Raw genomic sequence first — 18,153 nt, forward strand, 5'->3', positions numbered from 1 at the left:
TAAAGGTGATACAACCCCATAACATTATATGTAACTTAATACAGGTCCTGAGAGGAAAAAAACATGTAGGAGACCATATAAGGATTTTCAAATCTAAACAGTGTAAATTTTTTTATCCAAGGAGTCTTGGATTTTATAGCAATAGAAGGCCCTATGTAAACTTTGTGAATAGCAGTTATACATCAGTACACCGTGAATCAAATGCATTGCTGTAAAAGTTGATGGGGTTTATTAACCACATTTAAGATTGATAGTATAAGACCATTGATTGAGAGCAGGTGTGTGGAGGAGAGTAAGAGGGAGAGGGAGAGAGAATCTTAAACAGAGTTTGGAGTGCAACTCTGGGCTCATCTCACAACCATGAGATCATGACCTGAGCTGAAATCAAGAGTCAGACGCTTAGCCAACTGAGCCACACAGGCACCCCAGTTACTTTTTGCTTACACATATATTAGCAGGAATAAATTACGTTGAACTGTTCAGTTAAGTGTTTACTGTATCTTTCTTCAGTTAAACGACCAAAATGTTTCAAAAACTAACTTTGTTTCATTGAGTTTGTTATCCTCTAATTCAAGATTTTAATTATGTAATTTCAAAGTTTCGGCTACCCCAAGTTCTTCTTTGCCTAAACGGACACGTGAAGAGGAAGAGGATAGCACCATAGAAGCATCAGACCAAGTCTCTGATGATACCGTGGAAATGCCTCTTCCAAAGAAGTTGAAAAGTGTTACCCCTGTAGGAACTGAGGTAAGTCTTTCAGTCACATTATTAGGTGCATGGACCTGTTGGAGTCAAAATCCATTACTTGGAAAACTCTTGTTGAACTTACTGCAAAGCTTCAACTGGCAGCTCAGGTATTGTTGCTTTGCCAACATTTGTTTATAATTCTTGGCATATGTTTTGACTGAATTATTTCCCATTTCAATTAAAAAAAGACAGTTATAAAAACTTAAGTTGTATTCCATTTCAATGGAATGAATGGTTATTTTTTCTAATCAAAGAATAAGGAGTTTATCATCTCATGGACATTTTAAACTGTTACCTGCCATCTTTTTCTCAGATTAACCAAAACTGTGTTCCTTTATTTTCTTTTGTTGAAGCTAAAATTGTAATGAATTAAGTTTTACCATGAAACATTAAAACTACTAAGTTAATTTCATTAGCATGTATTTAATTAGTGTTTATAAACTTGTTTATACTGAAGAGAACTGTGGTTGGTTATATCATATAAATGTAAGAGCATTTCTGTTGTATGTATGTAATGTAAGAGCAGCTTCATAAAATTATAGATTTAAGTTTTTATTTTGGGAAAACTAGCTGAGCAGGTGACTCTTCATCTAGTGAATTGATCTGGTTAACACACTTTGTATTATTATTCAGGAAGAAGTTATGGCAGAAGAAAGTACTGATGGAGAGGTAGAGACTCAAGTATACAACCAGGATTCTCAAGATTCCATTGGAGAAGTAAGTAAAACATTTAAAGTAATAAATTGTTGCATTTCATGAATGAAATCAGCTTTGACAAACTGTAACAGATACTGTTTTAGGTACTATTACTTTTCTTTCATCCCTCTGCCACAATAATTGAGAATTCGTAATATAGTAATATTAGTAGTTTAACAACTGATAATTAATATAATTCCTTACTGTGCATCCCAAGTGTTCTAAGAAATTAGCAGTTAATAGCCAATTTAATCCTCAGCAGCCCTATTATATGATGCTCAGGTAAGTAACATACTCAACTTCTGATAGCACTGGAGCTGGGACTTAAACTTAGGCTGTCTAGTTTCTAGTTATACTCCTCAGCTTGAAATAGTATGTTCTGTCTGGATAAATTTTTAGGATCATTTATTCTAAAATTATCTATATAAAATTAAGGGATTGTTTCAAGCAGATCATAAGCAACCATAGATTGCAAGTGAATTTTGGTTTCTTAGATGTATTAATTTTTAAGTTAATTTTCCCTATTTTCCTTAATTAAAGCAGAAAACTAAACCTTAAAGATGAGTGCATAGTACTCTAAATGACCTCCATTTCACGTGTCTTTCAGAGTGTCATATCTGAAAAGCATAATAACAGTTTTGAAATAATACTTGAATTTCTAATTTCTTGCCACACTTGGTCAAATTATACTAAAGTCTTCTGTACAAAGTTTTTTCTTGAGATTGGCAAAATTGCCTGTGACTCAGAAGTACCATTTGGCATTCCATTCCACTTTTAGCATTATCTACTAATGTGTAACAGTTCATTTTTCTGGTTTTCTGACATTGAAGCAGATGTTCTTTGTAAACATTGCTTTTCTTGAAATAAGCCTGTCACTTTGAAGCACATTTTTAATTATACCATAAATTACTCATTTTTTCCCATTACAGCAAATATAATCTTTGTGAAGGAATTCACAAGACATTGCTTTGGGCTTGTATAAAAAATAGATTTTGCTGAGTGCTTAACCAAAAAATAGTTATTTAATTTTTTATAGTAAATAACAAAAATAAAGCTTAAATTACAGTTGATTTCAGAGACTAACAAGATAGAATTGTGAGGGTGAATTAAGCAAAGAATTATATTCACGTCTAATGTCTTTAACATGGTTTGAGAACAGTATACTGAGTTATTAGGGATAGAAGTACCTTTGTAAAAAAGACCATAATAATAGGGGTACCTGGGTGCCTCATTCAGTTAAGCATCCGACTTTGGCTCCCATCACGATCTTGTGGATCATGAGTTCATGCGCTGCGTCAGGCTCTGTGCTGACAGCTCGAGGCCTGGAGCCTGCTTCGGATTCTGTGCCTCCCTCTCTCTCTGCCCCTCCCCCACTCATTCTCTCCCTCTGTCTCTCTCTCTCTCCCTCAAAAATAAGTAAACATTGTCTTAAAAAGGCAGCTGTTTTAAAAAAAGACAATAATAATAGCTTATTTTGTTTAGTGTGTTTTCCAAGCTATTTCTGGTTTGGGGAATAAATTTTTTTTTGATAATAATAAGTTGCAAGCCTGTGAATATTTTTTTTTTTTTGACTTTGGTCTGCAACTACACTGTCAACTAACCACATTGGCTGTTGAACACTTGAAATAGAGCTAGTCTGAATTGAGATAGACTGTGAGTATAAAAATCTACATTGGATAATAAAGGACTTAATTATAAATTTTAAAAGGTGGAATATCTACTTAAAAATTCTTAGTTTGATTACATATTGAAATAATATTTTGTATATATTAAGAATATAAACTGATTTCACTTGTTTTCATTTTTTAAATGACTACTAGAAAATTGAAAATTACATGTGTGAATCACATCGTGGATCACATTGTGTTTCTGTTGGACAACACTGATGTACACTATCATGCCGGTTTGCATACACATATATCTGTATATATGCATTTTTTTGTATTGGAGTATTACTCAATGGGTTTATAATGCTTCTTCTACAAGAAGACGGTAAAGAAACCCGATTTATTTTCTTTAGCATGTGTTTCAAATTAATTCTTCTTTTAATAAAAATCACATTTTATTTTATTTTTATTTATTTTTTTAATGTTTATTTATTTTTGAGACAGAGAGAGACAGAGCATGAACAGGGAAGGGTCTGAGAGAGAGGGAGACACAGAATCTGAAGCAGGCTCCAGGCTCTGAGCTGTCCGCCCAGAGCCCGATGCGGGGCTCGAACTCACGGACCGTGAGATCATGACTTGAGCCGAAGTTGGACACTTAACTGACTGAGCCACCCAGGCGCCCCTAAAAATCACGTTTTAAAAACAAAATGCTACTAGTCCACAAGTGTTTTTTTGTCTTAGATCTACAGTATCTCACTGATAGTTTTAAGTATATTTTACTTTAAAAAAAATTGTTTTTCTTTGTATTTTTTTTTTCACTCTTATAAGGGAGTTACCCAGGGAGATTATACTCCGATGGAAGACAGTGAAGAAACCTCTCAGTCTCTACAAATAGACCTTGGACCCCTTCAGTCAGATCAGCAAACGACAACTTCATCCCAAGATGGTCAAGGCAAAGGAGATGATGTCATTGTAATTGACAGTGACGATGAAGAAGAAGATGATGATGAAAATGATGGAGAACATGAGGTAAATCATCCATTATTTTTAAACTGCTGGATGAAATGCTCCAATCCTTAAGACTGCTAATTCATCAACCAGTAACATCTGCTTCCCTGTCAGTTTAAATAGGTTATTTTGCTTTTTTTATCCCAATAGTTCTGAAATTAACATTTTATAATGGAATTGAGCATAGAACAAGTGATGAAAAGTCTATCTTTTTTTTTAATTGCTAAGCCCTTTTAGGATTTGCTAAATTTGTTAAATTAATTGAACTTAGTTTTAAATATTACTGATACTGACAACTAACTGGATTTAATTGTAAGCTCTATCATTTCTGGAGATAAAAAAAGGGTTTTTTTTTCTTGTTTAGTCACATAATTTTTTTCAAAAATAATGGAAGGTTTTTTTGTGTCTTTTGTGTGTGTTTGGTTTTTTGCTAATTGAAGCATATTTTAAGTGAAACCTTATTTTTTATTTTGGGAATTAATCCTTATTGATAACCATTCATTTGAGATTCTTTCATTAATCAAACAGTGGTTTTTAAAGGCTCATAGTTTAGTATAATTCCATCATGTTTTTTCTTCAGTGCCACTTTTTAAATTGAGAATCAAGTGGACCACCTAACACTTTTTGGACATCTCGGAGCTTTGATCTTTGAACTGATCTCATGTCAACAGTTAGGATACAGAACTGATTATTATAGTACTCATTCCAGTAAACCTCACAGTTGTGCTATTTGCTGCCACTGACATAATTCCATATAACTCTCAGGACAACTCCTGTATCCTGATCAATGGTGTGTCACTGAAATTTTTTTTTTTTAATGTGTATTTATTTTTGAGAGAGACAGAGACAGAATACAAGGGGGTTAGGGGAAGAGAGAGAGGGAGACACAGAATCGGAAGCAGGCACCAGGCTCTGAGCTGTCAGCATAGAGCCCGACGCGGAGCTCAAATTCATGAGCTGTGAGATCGTGACCTGAGCCGAAGTCGGTCCCTCAACCGACTGAGCCACCCAGGCGCCCCTATTGAAATTTTTAAACACGCCGTTAGGATGTGCAGAATATGTGTGCTACATCAAAGATCTTTGTTTTTCCTTGGGAATTTTTCTGCTAGGATTATGAAGAAGATGAGGAAGACGAGGATGATGATGAGGATGACACAGGGATGGGAGATGAGGGTGAAGATAGTAACGAAGGCACTGGTAGCGCAGATGGCAATGATGGATATGAAGCTGATGATGCTGAGGTAAGTGGCTAGAATTAAGAACTTGCTAGAAAAACTGTTTTCCAAGGGTATACAGAGGCCTGTGTTGTCAGAACACTAACACTTCTTAGACCTTTGGATTTGTTTGTTTGTTTGTTGTTATTGTGGTTTAGTTTGGTTATGATGTTTTTAAGGTAACTAATATATTTACACTTACTCCTCATATTTTGTTTTTAGGGTGGTGATGGAACTGATCCAGGTACAGAAACAGAAGAAAGTATGGGTGGAGGTGAAAGTAATCAGAGAGCTGCTGATTCTCAGAACAGTGGTGAGACTTTTTTTAAGGAGACCTTTTTTAATTGAATATTTCTGGTAATATCTTCTAAACGAGGATAGCGTTTGATTATCATGTAAGGAATGAAACTTGGTTAGTAAATTAGCAAGCAAGAGATTAGCTTATTCTAGGTTTGTTATTCTCTCATGTAAAGTCCACTATATTTATCACTAAAGTCATTATACTGTCTTTGCTGCCACATCAGACTTTTGTAAGATTCAAACATTCCGAAGTCTGTAAAGTATTGTAAATGTAACGTGTTGCTGCTGTTTTTATTAAGTGGAAAAACTTCAGTCAGGGGCCTCTAACAGTGGTAATAGCAGTTCACAGCCAGAAGAGGTCATCTAAATCAAGCTGTACATTTAGGATTTGTGGGTGTTGGAGCTTTGCAATGTTTACTGGTTTTCCGTTGAATAAAAGATACTGTGGTCATCGTAACATGCTTTTTGTTAAATGTTTGAGAGGATGAGTCCAGACCTCACTGAAATGTTGTAGGTATTAAAGGATTCTGGAAATCATAGAAAAATTTATTTTAGAACATTTTTAAATGTGTTTTAAAGAATTGGTGATCATCTGGTCTAATATCCTGGTTTTATAAATAATACTGAGCCAAAATCATAAAGGGTAATGTAATAAAGCCTTATATATGTGGACTATTGGGAAAACTGTGTCTGAATTTCTGTATAAACCTGCACATTTAAAAATGCAAGGTATGGGGCTTGTGGGTGGCTTGGTGGGTTAAATGTCCAACTCTTGACTTTGGCCCAGGTCATGATCTTGCAGTTTGTGAGTTCAAGCCCCACGTCGGCTCTGTGCCGATAGTGCGGAGCCTGCTTGGGATTCGCTCTTTCCCTACCTTTCTCTCCCTTACTTTCTCTCTCTCTTTCAAAATGAATAAATGAACTTAAAAAATAAATGCATGGTATGTGCTCATGTGAATTAAGATAAAGCAAGGGCATAGGCAACCTTTCAGCTTTTAAATTTTTTAGGAAAAAAAATAAACTAATGAATATTAAACCATATACTAAAACATAGTATTACTTTTTAAGGGGCATAAGGAGAGAGATTAATGATAATTTGGGGTCATAATTTACATTTTATAAAACATTTCATAGATTTAAGAAACATCTTATGTGTCACATAGTTGGGATACAGGAAGAAATATGTTTTGCCCTTTTAAGTATTATCACTGAAAGTTAAGTCTTTTCAGGGCCAATGTTGGTAGCCATTTTTTTTCTAGATACAAAGCATATAATAGATGTTCATTGAATACTTACTGGAGACTTTCTTTTTTACAATCAAACAAAAATAGGCCTAGTGATCTGGATAAAATTAAGTTAGTGGATGTATTTGGTATGTTGCCAAAAAGTTACAAAAAGAATGCTTTTCCTGAGCAACTGTACTTAATATTAAATTGAACAATGCCAAGGTTAAGGATGCCAAACCCCCTGTATAGTCAAATATTCAAGTATAACTTCTGACCCCCCGCAAAATTTGACTACTAATGGCTAACTGTTGACCTAGAAGCCTTAGTGATATCATAAAACAATTAACATGTTTTTATATATTGTATCATATACTGTATTCTTTTAATAAAGTAAGCTAGAGAAAAGAAAACATTATTAAGACAATCATGAGGAGAAAATATAATTATTGTACTGCACTGTAAAAAATCTGCATATATGGACCTGTGCAGTTCAAACCCATGTTGTTCAATAGTCAACTATATTCTTACAATGAGCTTATCAGTTTAGGTACCAATTACGAATCTGAGAGGGGCACCTGGCTGGCTCAGGACATGCAGTCGGTAGAACATGCAGCTCTTGATCTCGGGGTTGTGAGTTTGAGCCCCACATTGGGCATAGAGATTACTTAAAAAAGAAGAGGAAAAAAAAAAGATCACATAGCTATTAAATGTTATAGCTAGAATCTGATTCCAGACCTCAGACTTTTAAAACTGCTAAATTCTGTGATAGCCTATTTACTTTCCCAGTGGGAAACAGCTTCTGTTGTTTTTACCATGTATGTAGAAGACCTAGACATCTGAAGGTCAAGACATTGAAATTACAAGTTTAAGAAACCGAAAATACAGAAGTATTTTTTAGCTGGTTCCATTAACAGACCAGAGAAATAGACTCATAGAGGTTAAGGGACTTGCCTAAGGCTGCACAGCTGATAATTGCACTCCCATTGTCCACACCTCACTGCTTTCCTTCTGAAAGTATTAGTGAGGTGAACATTCCTAGTGGCAAAATTTATACTTCTAGGGGATTGTCCAAATTATTCTGTGATAAATTTAATAGTTCAAAATAAGCTTCTCTTTTCCTCTAGGTGAAGGCAATGCAGGTACTGCGGAGCCATCTTTTTCCCAGGACATTTCTAGAGAACAACAGCCATCATCAGCATCTGAAAGACAGACTCCTCGAGCACCTCAGTCTCCGAGACGCCCTCCACACCCTCTGCCCCCACGCCTGACCATTCATGCTCCACCTCAAGAATTGGGACCACCAGTTCAGGTATTAAAAGTACTGGTCAATCTGAAAAATAAACTAAAAATCTTGGCTTTATCTCTCCTCCTTTCTGTTAGATACAATTTTTTCCAGAAGTTAAATGAACTTTTTAACTTTTTAGCATATTTTTATAAAGTTTTTTGAACTGAAACTAATCTCTTACTTCTTTTCCTTAAAATATGGCAGTAATTTACTTCATAAGTGAAGCAAGTTTTAGAAGGGCAAGGCTTACTAAAAGTTGTGTATAAATTGAAATGGTTACAGTCATAACAAATAAAGGTCTGGTCACTTTTTCTAAAGGTTAAAAAAAGGAAAAGGGTTTCTGGGATTTTAATTAAAGTAAATTTTATTTTAGCAGTAGACCACCATGTATTTTGAAGGTTTCCTTTTCTATGGTGCACATGTTTTTTCTTCAAAAGGAAATTGCTATTCTGCTTAACAGAACATTTTTTTTCTCTCCTTTTGTTTCATTCATACGTACTAATTTTCATTTTCCTAATTAATGAAAGCGTTCATGACCCTTTAGCATGTAGCACTCTTTGTAATAGGGTTGAACATCTCTTAATCAGAAACTTACAGAAACAGCAGGAAAACTACAAAGGCTGTTACTAATCTAGCTTGACTCTTACCCTGCATTATAGTGTACTGAAAACTGTCAGGTGTAGATTCTTCTAAAATACCACAGATGAAGATAACCTCATTAGGTAAAAATATAGCCTTAATGGATTGTGTATGGATCCTGCAATATATACCAAATCTACCAATTCAGAATTGCCTAAATTGGGCAACAGTTTATGTGAATACCATATTGTTGTTTGAGCTACAAAGAATAATTAAGCTTTAAGATCCAAAGGCACATTCCCTAATGTCTTAAATTAAGGAAATAGAAAGTAAATTAGCTACATACAAATAAAATAGGATCAGAGATTGGTTTTAAATATTGGTTAATATTTTGTCTTTTGGTTAATAAAGTATTTGTTGGTCAATATTACAGTCTGTACATTTAAAAATTTATCGCTATTTAAAACTGATTTCTTCAGTGCAAATATAAGCAATTTTTCCTGAAAAGATACCCTGATGGTTACATTATATGCTAACATTTCAGTGCTGTTATGATCAGTGTAGTAAGCTGTATCTATTGGTATTTGGTTCTTGTTTCATTGCCTGATTCCTTAAAACAAATGTAATTCCCTTCTTGACACAGAGAATTCAGATGACTCGGAGGCAGTCTGTAGGACGTGGGCTTCAGTTGACTCCGGGAATAGGTGGCATGGTAACTATCTACCCATTATGTGAAAGTGACTCATTTGTTCAGCACATACTTACGTAGTCCATACATGTGTTTCTGTCGTGCCTGTTGATTCCCATTTTCTGCCTTCATTTCAGCAGCAGCACTTTTTTGATGATGAGGACAGAACAGTTCCCAGTACTCCAACTCTTGTGGTACCACATCGCACTGATGGATTTGCTGAAGCAATTCAGTAAGTTAATGAACGAGAAACATATTTTATAACTAATCATATTCTTCCTTTTTCCCTGTCAGTTTGTTTATATTTGAGTGATTCATTACTTATTGAGTCTTCTAATTGTGTCCTGAACACTGGGGTAGGAGGGCTGAGGATGTAGTGTTGGGGAAAATGATATAAAGGTGAATGAAATATAGTTGCTTCCATTAGGAATTTGAAATTTAAAGGCTAATTATAACAGTGGTTAAGAACACAGCCTCTGGAGTCAGAATGCCTGGGTTTGAAACTTAGCTGTACTGCTTGCCAGCTGTGTCAGGTTATTTAGGTTCTCTATTCTATTCTCTATTCTCATTTTACTAATGGGCATAATACGGTAGTTAGTACCATAGAAGTTGTGGGAATTAAATGAACTGATTTATACTAACATGGTTAGAATATTACCTGGTATGTAGTAAATGCCTTGCAGATGTTGATGAAAGTGTTGGTAATGGCAGTGATCGTGAAGGATGGCATTATTTCAAAAGCCAAGCATATGAGGAAACTAATTGTCACCTACTCAGTCTAGGAGAATAAAAGGATAAGCAATAGGCTTTTTTTTTTTTTTTTTTAATTTTTTTTTTTTTAACGTTTCATTATTTATTTTTGAGACAGAGAGAGACAGAGCATGAATGGGGGAGGGGCAGAGAGAGAGGGAGACACAGAATCGGAAGCAGGCTCCAGGCTCTGAGCCATCAGCCCAGAGCCCGACGCGGGGCTCGAACTCACAGACTGTGAGATCGTGACCTGAGCCGAAGTCGGACGCTTAACCGACTGAGCCACCCAGGCGCCCCAGCAATAGGCTTTTTAATACAAAGAAGTTAGGGGAAAAGAATATGAGACTTAATGGGGACAACACTGAATTGAGTCTTGGAAAAGAATTACCTACCACTTTTGAGCATTTCCATGAATCTGTTTATTTAATCTTTATAGCTATGAGCCTAGACACCATTATTGTTGCTGTTTTTACATATAAGGAAGCACAGAGATATTAACAGACAGCAAGAAAATGGCAGTTTATTATTTCGAACCAGTCATTCTGGCTCTAGAACCTGTGTTAACTTGGGCCAAACCACTTCTCTTAAAGGATAAAAAAGCTTTCCATGTGAAAGTACTCGTTTAATTGTAGCTAAAGTATTAGGTGCATAATAGGATGTACTTGAATACCAGAATGAAAAAGTTCCAGAGACTTGGGAAAATATATGCCCATATAATATATGCCCATCAAAGCCTATTTTAAACTTGCTCAATTAACCATAACTCATCTTGGTTAACACACTTTTCCAAGCCAACTGATCAGTGTCTGCCCTTCCCTTCTGGAAGTCAGCCTATCAGAAAGAGACTCCAGTAAGCTGGTTCTGAGTGACAGCCAGTCAGCAGATTCTTGCATAGGTCAGAATGCAAGGTTCTAATAATTTTATGAAGATAAGTTTAACAATCCACCTGAAAGAGAACATCCTTAACTAAAGCAATAGTGTTGACATGGAAAAGAAAATAGATTTAAGAGTAACACAGAGGAATAATCCATAAACATTAGTGGCTGGCTAGTGAAAGAAGGTGGAAGGGTAGGGTGAGGCGTGGGCAAAGAGATAATGCTGTTGTATACCCTGGATTATGGGCAGGCAGATGGATGATAATGTTATTAGGACAAGGGGAAGACAAGTTTCTAGCCATCTAACAGGGTCTAGACTTTTTCTAGACCTTGGGAGCCGTGTGATGAGCTCTTTCGGAGAGGAAGTGGGCTAGAGCTGACTTATCTATGACTCAACAGTGAAAACCAAGACAAGACTTTGTCTCATGACTTCATTCTAACTCTTTTTTGGTACTTCTCATTTTAGATTTGTGTTGTTTTCAGTGTATCTACGTGGAGATAGAGATCCAGTAGATTCAGGAAATGTGAGGCATAGTTCAGGAGAGCTGAAAGTTACCGATAAATTAAATATATATAAATCACATGTAATCTTACTACTAAATTCATTGACAACTGATATTTTGAAAATATTTTTATAAGGATTTCTGTAATCAATTTTATTTCTAATCTGTTTTCTTCCTACTTTGTGCTTATTCTTCCTTCTATATTGTTTCCCATCATTGTGATTTAAACAAAGTAACTTTAAATTTTATCTTAAATTCATTTTTGTCTATTTAGCTCCCCACAGGTTGCTGGTGTTCCTAGATTCCGGTTTGGGCCACCTGAAGATATGCCACAGACAAGTTCAAGTCACTCTGATCTTGGCCAGCTTGCTTCTCAAGGAGGTAAATAAATAAATGCTTAGATCACCTGGATTTGCACGTATTCAAGTAATAAGCTATTCTGATGTGATTTTTTTTAAGTGAGCAAATACAAACTTTTTTTAAAAATTGATATCTAAGTAATTCCTCTGCAGATTTTTGGGAAAAGCTGTATTTACTACTTGTTAAACATTGCCTTACATATAAATCTTACCTTTCCAACAAAGTTCTCAGATCTTTGAGCATAAGGACCAGATTTTACATTTTTATTTCTTCTGGCTCCTATATGTCGTACGTGTACAAACTATTCAGGAATATTTGTTGAACATAGGTACAATGAGCCATTTTAAAGTTGTTGGAAGGAATGCAGCATGTTTTATGTTTAGTTTGGTACTTTACATTTCTAGTTAAAGGTATAAAATTAATTAGATATTGTCTACTGACATTGAAAGTAAGAAAGATAAAATGTGTAAAATATGTGGCATAAAATGACTCCTAAGTTAAGTAATACTAGTTGGCTGTTAAACATGAATTATGCTTTTTGTGGAATTAATTACCTTTTAATCCTCAGTCGGCATCCATATAACCAACTATATTTGTGGGAAGCTGTATGGCATTTTGTAAGTGAATAAGGAAAGCATACTACTTTTATAAGCCCAAAATAAAGGATTAATCTACAACCCTCATATAAGCCATATACTGTATCTTTTATATAAATTCAAATCTTATATGATTTTTTATTTTATAGGACAATTCCTAGGCTTGGAAGTCAGGTCTAGGCTTAAATTGGAATGCTACCACCTACTAGTTTTGCAACTTGGGGAAAGTTGATTAGCCTCCTTGAAATTCAGTTTCTTTAACAAAAAGGGGAAGAGTCATATCTTGTAGTTTTGGTGAGTAGATTCTAACATAGGACCTGATTTAGTTGGGTATTCCATAAAGTTAGCTTATATGAAATCACAGGACTAGCATCTTAGGTACTTTTTTAAAGGCTTCTGAGTGTCTGTGAACTTAAAGGATATGTTTCGATTACATTTACATTTTGAGAGACTGATTTTTGCCTGATGTGCAAAATAAGTGGGCTACAGCAAACTTGTGTGTCTCCACTGATTCATTTTTTTTCTTTCAGATACCTAGCATATTGACAGTTTTATGTTCTTTCAATCATTCATTAATATTTAGAATTGTCTTTAGGTTTAGGAATGTATGAAACACCCCTCTTCCTAGCTCATGAAGAAGAGTCAGGTGGCCGAAGTGTTCCCACCACACCTCTACAAGTGGCAGCCCCTGGTAAGTATCACAGGCAGATTGGTAGATTACGTGCATTCTTGGTAAAAGGGGAACCTGTGAGACATCTTCTGGCTAAAGATTTGGTAAGCCACCAAGTTAAAGTTGTCGTTTCTTTTCATTTTAAAGTGACCGTATTTACTGAGAGTACCACCTCTGATGCTTCAGAGCACGCCTCTCAGTCAGTTCCAATGGTGACAACGTCCACTGGTACTTTATCCACAACAAATGAAACAGCAACAGGTGATGATGGAGATGAAGTATTTGTGGAGGCAGAATCTGAAGGGTAAAGGTTTACTTTATAATTTTTGCTTGCTTTAGACTTTTACACTTGTTTTCCTTTAGCCAGGAAACAGTGGGTTTGGCTGTATTTTCAGTAGCATCCCATTATAAAAATAAACCAAGCTATACATTTTGGAAGACTGATTTTTTCATATAGTAATATATTTTAGGACTTGGATGTTACTGCAGCAGACAAGTAATTTTTAAAATGTTTATCTCCCTGAAAATTACATGATGTATTCTAGAACAGTCTTTTCTTTAAAGTCACTGGTACCCTTGCATTAATATAGCTGCTTGAACTTTTCTCTAAGTAAGAAGTCTTTCTGTGAAAATTTGGAAATGACTCACTTTCCATTTTGTAGTGGGCTCTTAAGTGAACCTCATTTATTCATTCTTTATGTGCATTTAGAACTTGATGTCTGAAATAGTGACTTCTTAAAAATTAGAAACTTCTAGTAGTTTTTAAGACCTGACAACATTTTTTTAATACATCAGTTATAAACAAAGTTTAACAAAAGTATTTCATGACACATCATCTGTATTTTTTAAGTCAAGGGAGTAGAGTAATTTATTTAAAAAAATTTTTTTAACGTTTATTTGAGGGAGAGAGTGTGAGCGGGAGATGGGCAGAGAGAGAAGAGATGGAGACATAGAATCCAAAGCAGGCTCTAGGCTCTGAGCTGTCAGAGCTCAATGCGGGGCTGAACTCAAGAACCATGAGATCATGAGCTGAGCTGAAATTGGACACTTAATCAACTGAACCACCCAGGCACCCCAGAGGGAGTAGAGTAATTTAATGCAAAGAAGCACTAGACCATGGTCTTGGAAAAGTTTTAACTTTCAAGGCAGAACCTAATTCTTTATAAAATAAAAAAGTTGAACTACTTCATAGAAGCATAGCTAGAACTAGCACCCAGATTTCCTAGGTAGAACTCAAAGATTGTGTTTTATTTAACAGTATTTTCTTAGCATAACTATAGGCCACTTCTAGCATATGAGAGAAAAAGCAGACTTACTATAATTCTGTAACACAGTGCTGCTAATTTTGAGGTTATACACCCTGCTGGGAATACTAGCTGTCATTAATTTCATACCATGTATACAAGTTGCTTTATATATGTTGTTTCTGACCCACACAAAATCTCTACAAAGTATTATGTCCAATTTACAATGAGGAAGCCCAGACTCAGAGCATGTTAAAATAACTTGCTTAGGCCACTGGTAACTGGCTTAGACTGGATTTGACCCTTGACTTCAGCCCCCTGCACTTTACACTTCATTAGCACTTCTCAACTTCAACACATAGTTATGAAAGACATCTTTCAGATACATTATTACTAATGACTGTACTAAAATTTGCAGATGATAATACTGGAGCAGATTCAAAGTGCTTTTGGATTGTTACCTCCCTTCCTTGCGTTTTGATGTGCTTTTTTGAGTGGAAGAGAGAGTGGTGAAGTTATAGCCATTGAGCCAGGAAATCACATACCCACAGCATGTCTCATCTGGGCTAGAGCCCCTGGTGAATTAGTTGTTTATAGTTGTGACTTGTAAATTATTTTAGTGCTCTGCTTTCCTAGAAAGTTGTTTTGAGATTTCAAGATCTCAGTAATATCTCTTATGAATGTCAAGAATGTGCACATCCTTTGTCAAAGAAAAAAACGACAAAGAAAGGAAGCAGAAACTAAAATTGGAACATGTCCTGGTGAGAGAGGAATAAGGAAAAAGCAACTTGAGCTCTCTTTTCCCCTGCCCCCTTAAAAAAAATAAATAAACCATTATCAATGTCAGAGTCTACAATCTTGAGTTAGGGGGAACTTGGGGTTATTTAAGTGATAAACTATATCAAAAAGAGGTTGGGAACAATTTTGGATACCTCAAAGACCAGCTTGTATTTTCTACCAATCAATTTTTATTTTCCTTTCTTAGTATTAGTTCAGAAGCAGGCCTAGAAATTGATAGCCAGCAGGAAGAAGAACCTGTTCAGGCATCTGATGAGTCAGATCTTCCTTCCACCAGTCAGGATCCTCCTTCCAGTTCTTCTGTAGGTAAGTCCTGCTCTTGAATACAGCACAACTTCGATACATCAAGCTTGTTTGCAAAAGACAAATTTATCGGTAACAAATTGATAATTCTCTTTTTTCCCTGAGTTTAAAATGCCTTATTTAAAATGGAAATTGTATTTCATTAAAGGAGACATCAGGTATATTAAAGACGTGGTTGTCCTGGAGGTGCAGCAGGGCTGTGAGGGATTGGTCACTGGGAAGGAAGCTAGGGAGCAATACTTCACATCTCCTGCCTCTTGAAAACAAAGCAGCTTCATGTTATTTGTTCTACATTTGGGGGTTCTGACATGAGATTGGATTTGAAGAGTTGAAGGGTAGGTGGTCTGTTGCTCAAAAAATATTTGAAATTTACTGATGTAAATAATTTCAAAGTTTGGCTTTCTTTTCAAGTACATGACATTAACTTTGAAAAAGGCTATTTTATGTATCTTTCCTACAATAAAAACTATTTATCTGGTATTCTTAAAAAAGTAATTAACATTTATTGAGCACTTACTGTGTATCAGACCATGTTTAAGCCCTTTACATATATTTATTTAATTCTCACATGAAACCAACATGGTAATCACTCATAAGGAAACTGAGGCACAGAAATGTTGAATAACTTTGCCATAGTACATAGCTAATAAATAATGGGCAAGCCAGGATGCAAACTCAAGAAGTTTGGCTTCAGGGACTCCACTTTTAAAATAATACGCTGTACTAACTTATCTGTCTTACAGTTTTTAGGTACGGAATTACTTTTATTATTGAAGAAATATAGTACCCATCATCCACTCTGATTATTTTTATTTTGAATTGTTTATAGCAGTAATTCTCAAATTCTGCCATGGAACCTTCATGTTCTGTGGAAGATCTGCTCAGTTATTACTTTTTTCAGTCATGGGACTTTACTATCTCAAGATCTTTTTTGCCTATCAGCTGCTTTTCTCTGACACATCAACCGATGAGCCAACATCCCAAGGCTCAGATCCCTTTTAACAGCTAGTAACTTTAAATGCCTGCACATTTATTTTATTATGAAGTATGGATGGTCATAATTAATCTTGTAGTCAAATTAGAAATGTATATAAACTATATAACTCAATGCATTACAGTCAACAGGGCTCAAGTATCATAATTATCAGAACTATTAATAATAGAATTACTGAAGTGCTCTTTCTCCAATTATATTCTAATGTCCCATGAGAATTCTTTTCAACTGTAGAATGGGCACTAGTTATATCTTACCAGGGCTTGCATAAGAAGATAGGGTTTTTGTTCCCTTATATAGTATACTATGAAATTAGGATGTCTGCATTTTTTGGTAATATAAAACACTAAGCCGCCTCATCTGAGCAGTTGTTCATTTGGTCAGTAAATATTTCAGTGCCCACCATGTGCCAGGCAAAAGAAAGCATTACTAGGAAAATGACATTTCAGTAAAGACCTGGAAAGGGTAAGGTAGAAAAGCTGTGCAGTTTTGAGGAAAAAGAGTGTTCCAGGTGAGAGATCTAGCAGATGCAGAGTCCCTAAGACAGCAGTGTGGTATATTCAAGGTCAGCCAGGAGGCCAGTGTGGTTAGAGCACAGGAAGACCAGAGAGGCACCGGGGGAGAGGCCCAGTAGATCATCATAATTGCTTTGGCTTTCATGGATTTAGGAAGCTTTTATTTTTTTTTAAGTTCGTTTATTTGAGAGAGAGAGTGTGTGTGTGTACACACATAAGTGGGGGAGGGGCAAAGAGAGAGGGAGAGGGAGAATCCCAAGCAGGCTCTGTGCTGTCAGTGTGCAGCCCAACATGGGGCTCAATCTCACGAATCGTGAGATGACCTGAGGTGAGATCAAGAGTCAGATGCTTAACCTGTCTGAGCCACCCGGGTGCCCTGGATTTAGGAAGTTTTTTTAGAGGGCTTCAAACAGAGTAGTAATAAGGACTTAACAGTATCAGTTTCGCTGCTGTGTAAATAAGAGATTTGAAAATGTGTAATGGGCAGAAAGAAGGAGAAAGTTTGGAGGATATCGTACTGATTCAGGGTTAAGACAGTGATGTTTAGACAGGCTGGTAGAGTTTAATTTGTGAGAAGAGGTCAGATCTGGGGATAAATTTGAGCTGGCAAGATTTGCTAATGATTGGATTTGGCATGTCTGGAAACGAGAGGATTCAGATAATGATCACATTATAGCGTAGGGGACTGTTATTTCCTGAGGGAGGTGATATGTGGTATTTTATTGTAGTCTTCACCTTCTAGCACAGTGATACCTGGATAGGCAGGCACCAAGTGAATATTTATCAAATGAGTGGAGTGAATGAATGAAAAACCTCAAGCACTCTTTTTAATAAGGAAATTTTTTTTTACATTTTACTCTTTTGTTTGTTAAATGCCCCTTGTTAAAAATGAAACAACTTTTAAATACTGAAACAAATGGACACCTCTGCATTTATCCATGCATTTAGTAACTAGATTTTGTCATTGTAAATGCTTTTCTTATTTTTTAACCTGCTTTCTTATATTTTAATGTGTTTTTTTTTTTCCTTAGATACTAGCAGTAGTCAACCAAAGCCTTTCAGACGAGTAAGACTTCAGACAACATTGAGACAAGGTGTCCGTGGTCGTCAGTTTAACAGACAGAGAGGTAAATTTCTGACATATTGATTACATGATAGGATGTATGATAGTAATACACGGAACAAGTTTTCTAAT

The 18,153-nt window shown here is 35.7% G+C and overlaps 1 protein-coding gene across 4 annotated transcripts in view; it reads left to right on the forward strand.

The window, feature by feature from the left end:
• The window catches only part of TPR (translocated promoter region, nuclear basket protein), an 85,279-nt gene that overhangs the window by 44,954 nt on the left and 22,172 nt on the right, over window positions 1–18,153 (forward strand). For 3 of the 4 annotated variants that reach the window (XM_042976758.1, XM_042976760.1, XM_042976761.1), the window contains 13 exons: window positions 599–747; window positions 1,381–1,464; window positions 3,879–4,079; window positions 5,168–5,299; window positions 5,495–5,585; window positions 7,923–8,107; window positions 9,306–9,374; window positions 9,488–9,582; window positions 11,753–11,859; window positions 13,030–13,125; window positions 13,252–13,408; window positions 15,334–15,452; window positions 17,990–18,085. In XM_042976758.1, coding sequence (XP_042832692.1) covers window positions 599–747; window positions 1,381–1,464; window positions 3,879–4,079; window positions 5,168–5,299; window positions 5,495–5,585; window positions 7,923–8,107; window positions 9,306–9,374; window positions 9,488–9,582; window positions 11,753–11,859; window positions 13,030–13,125; window positions 13,252–13,408; window positions 15,334–15,452; window positions 17,990–18,085 — 1,581 coding nt within the window. The remainder of the gene's footprint in view (window positions 1–598; window positions 748–1,380; window positions 1,465–3,878; window positions 4,080–5,167; window positions 5,300–5,494; window positions 5,586–7,922; window positions 8,108–9,305; window positions 9,375–9,487; window positions 9,583–11,752; window positions 11,860–13,029; window positions 13,126–13,251; window positions 13,409–15,333; window positions 15,453–17,989; window positions 18,086–18,153) is intronic. The other variant, XM_042976759.1, reaches the window with a different exon arrangement.

The sequence above is a fragment of the Panthera tigris genome, chromosome F3, assembly GCF_018350195.1.
Source record: "Panthera tigris isolate Pti1 chromosome F3, P.tigris_Pti1_mat1.1, whole genome shotgun sequence".
NCBI lineage: Eukaryota > Metazoa > Chordata > Mammalia > Carnivora > Felidae > Panthera > Panthera tigris.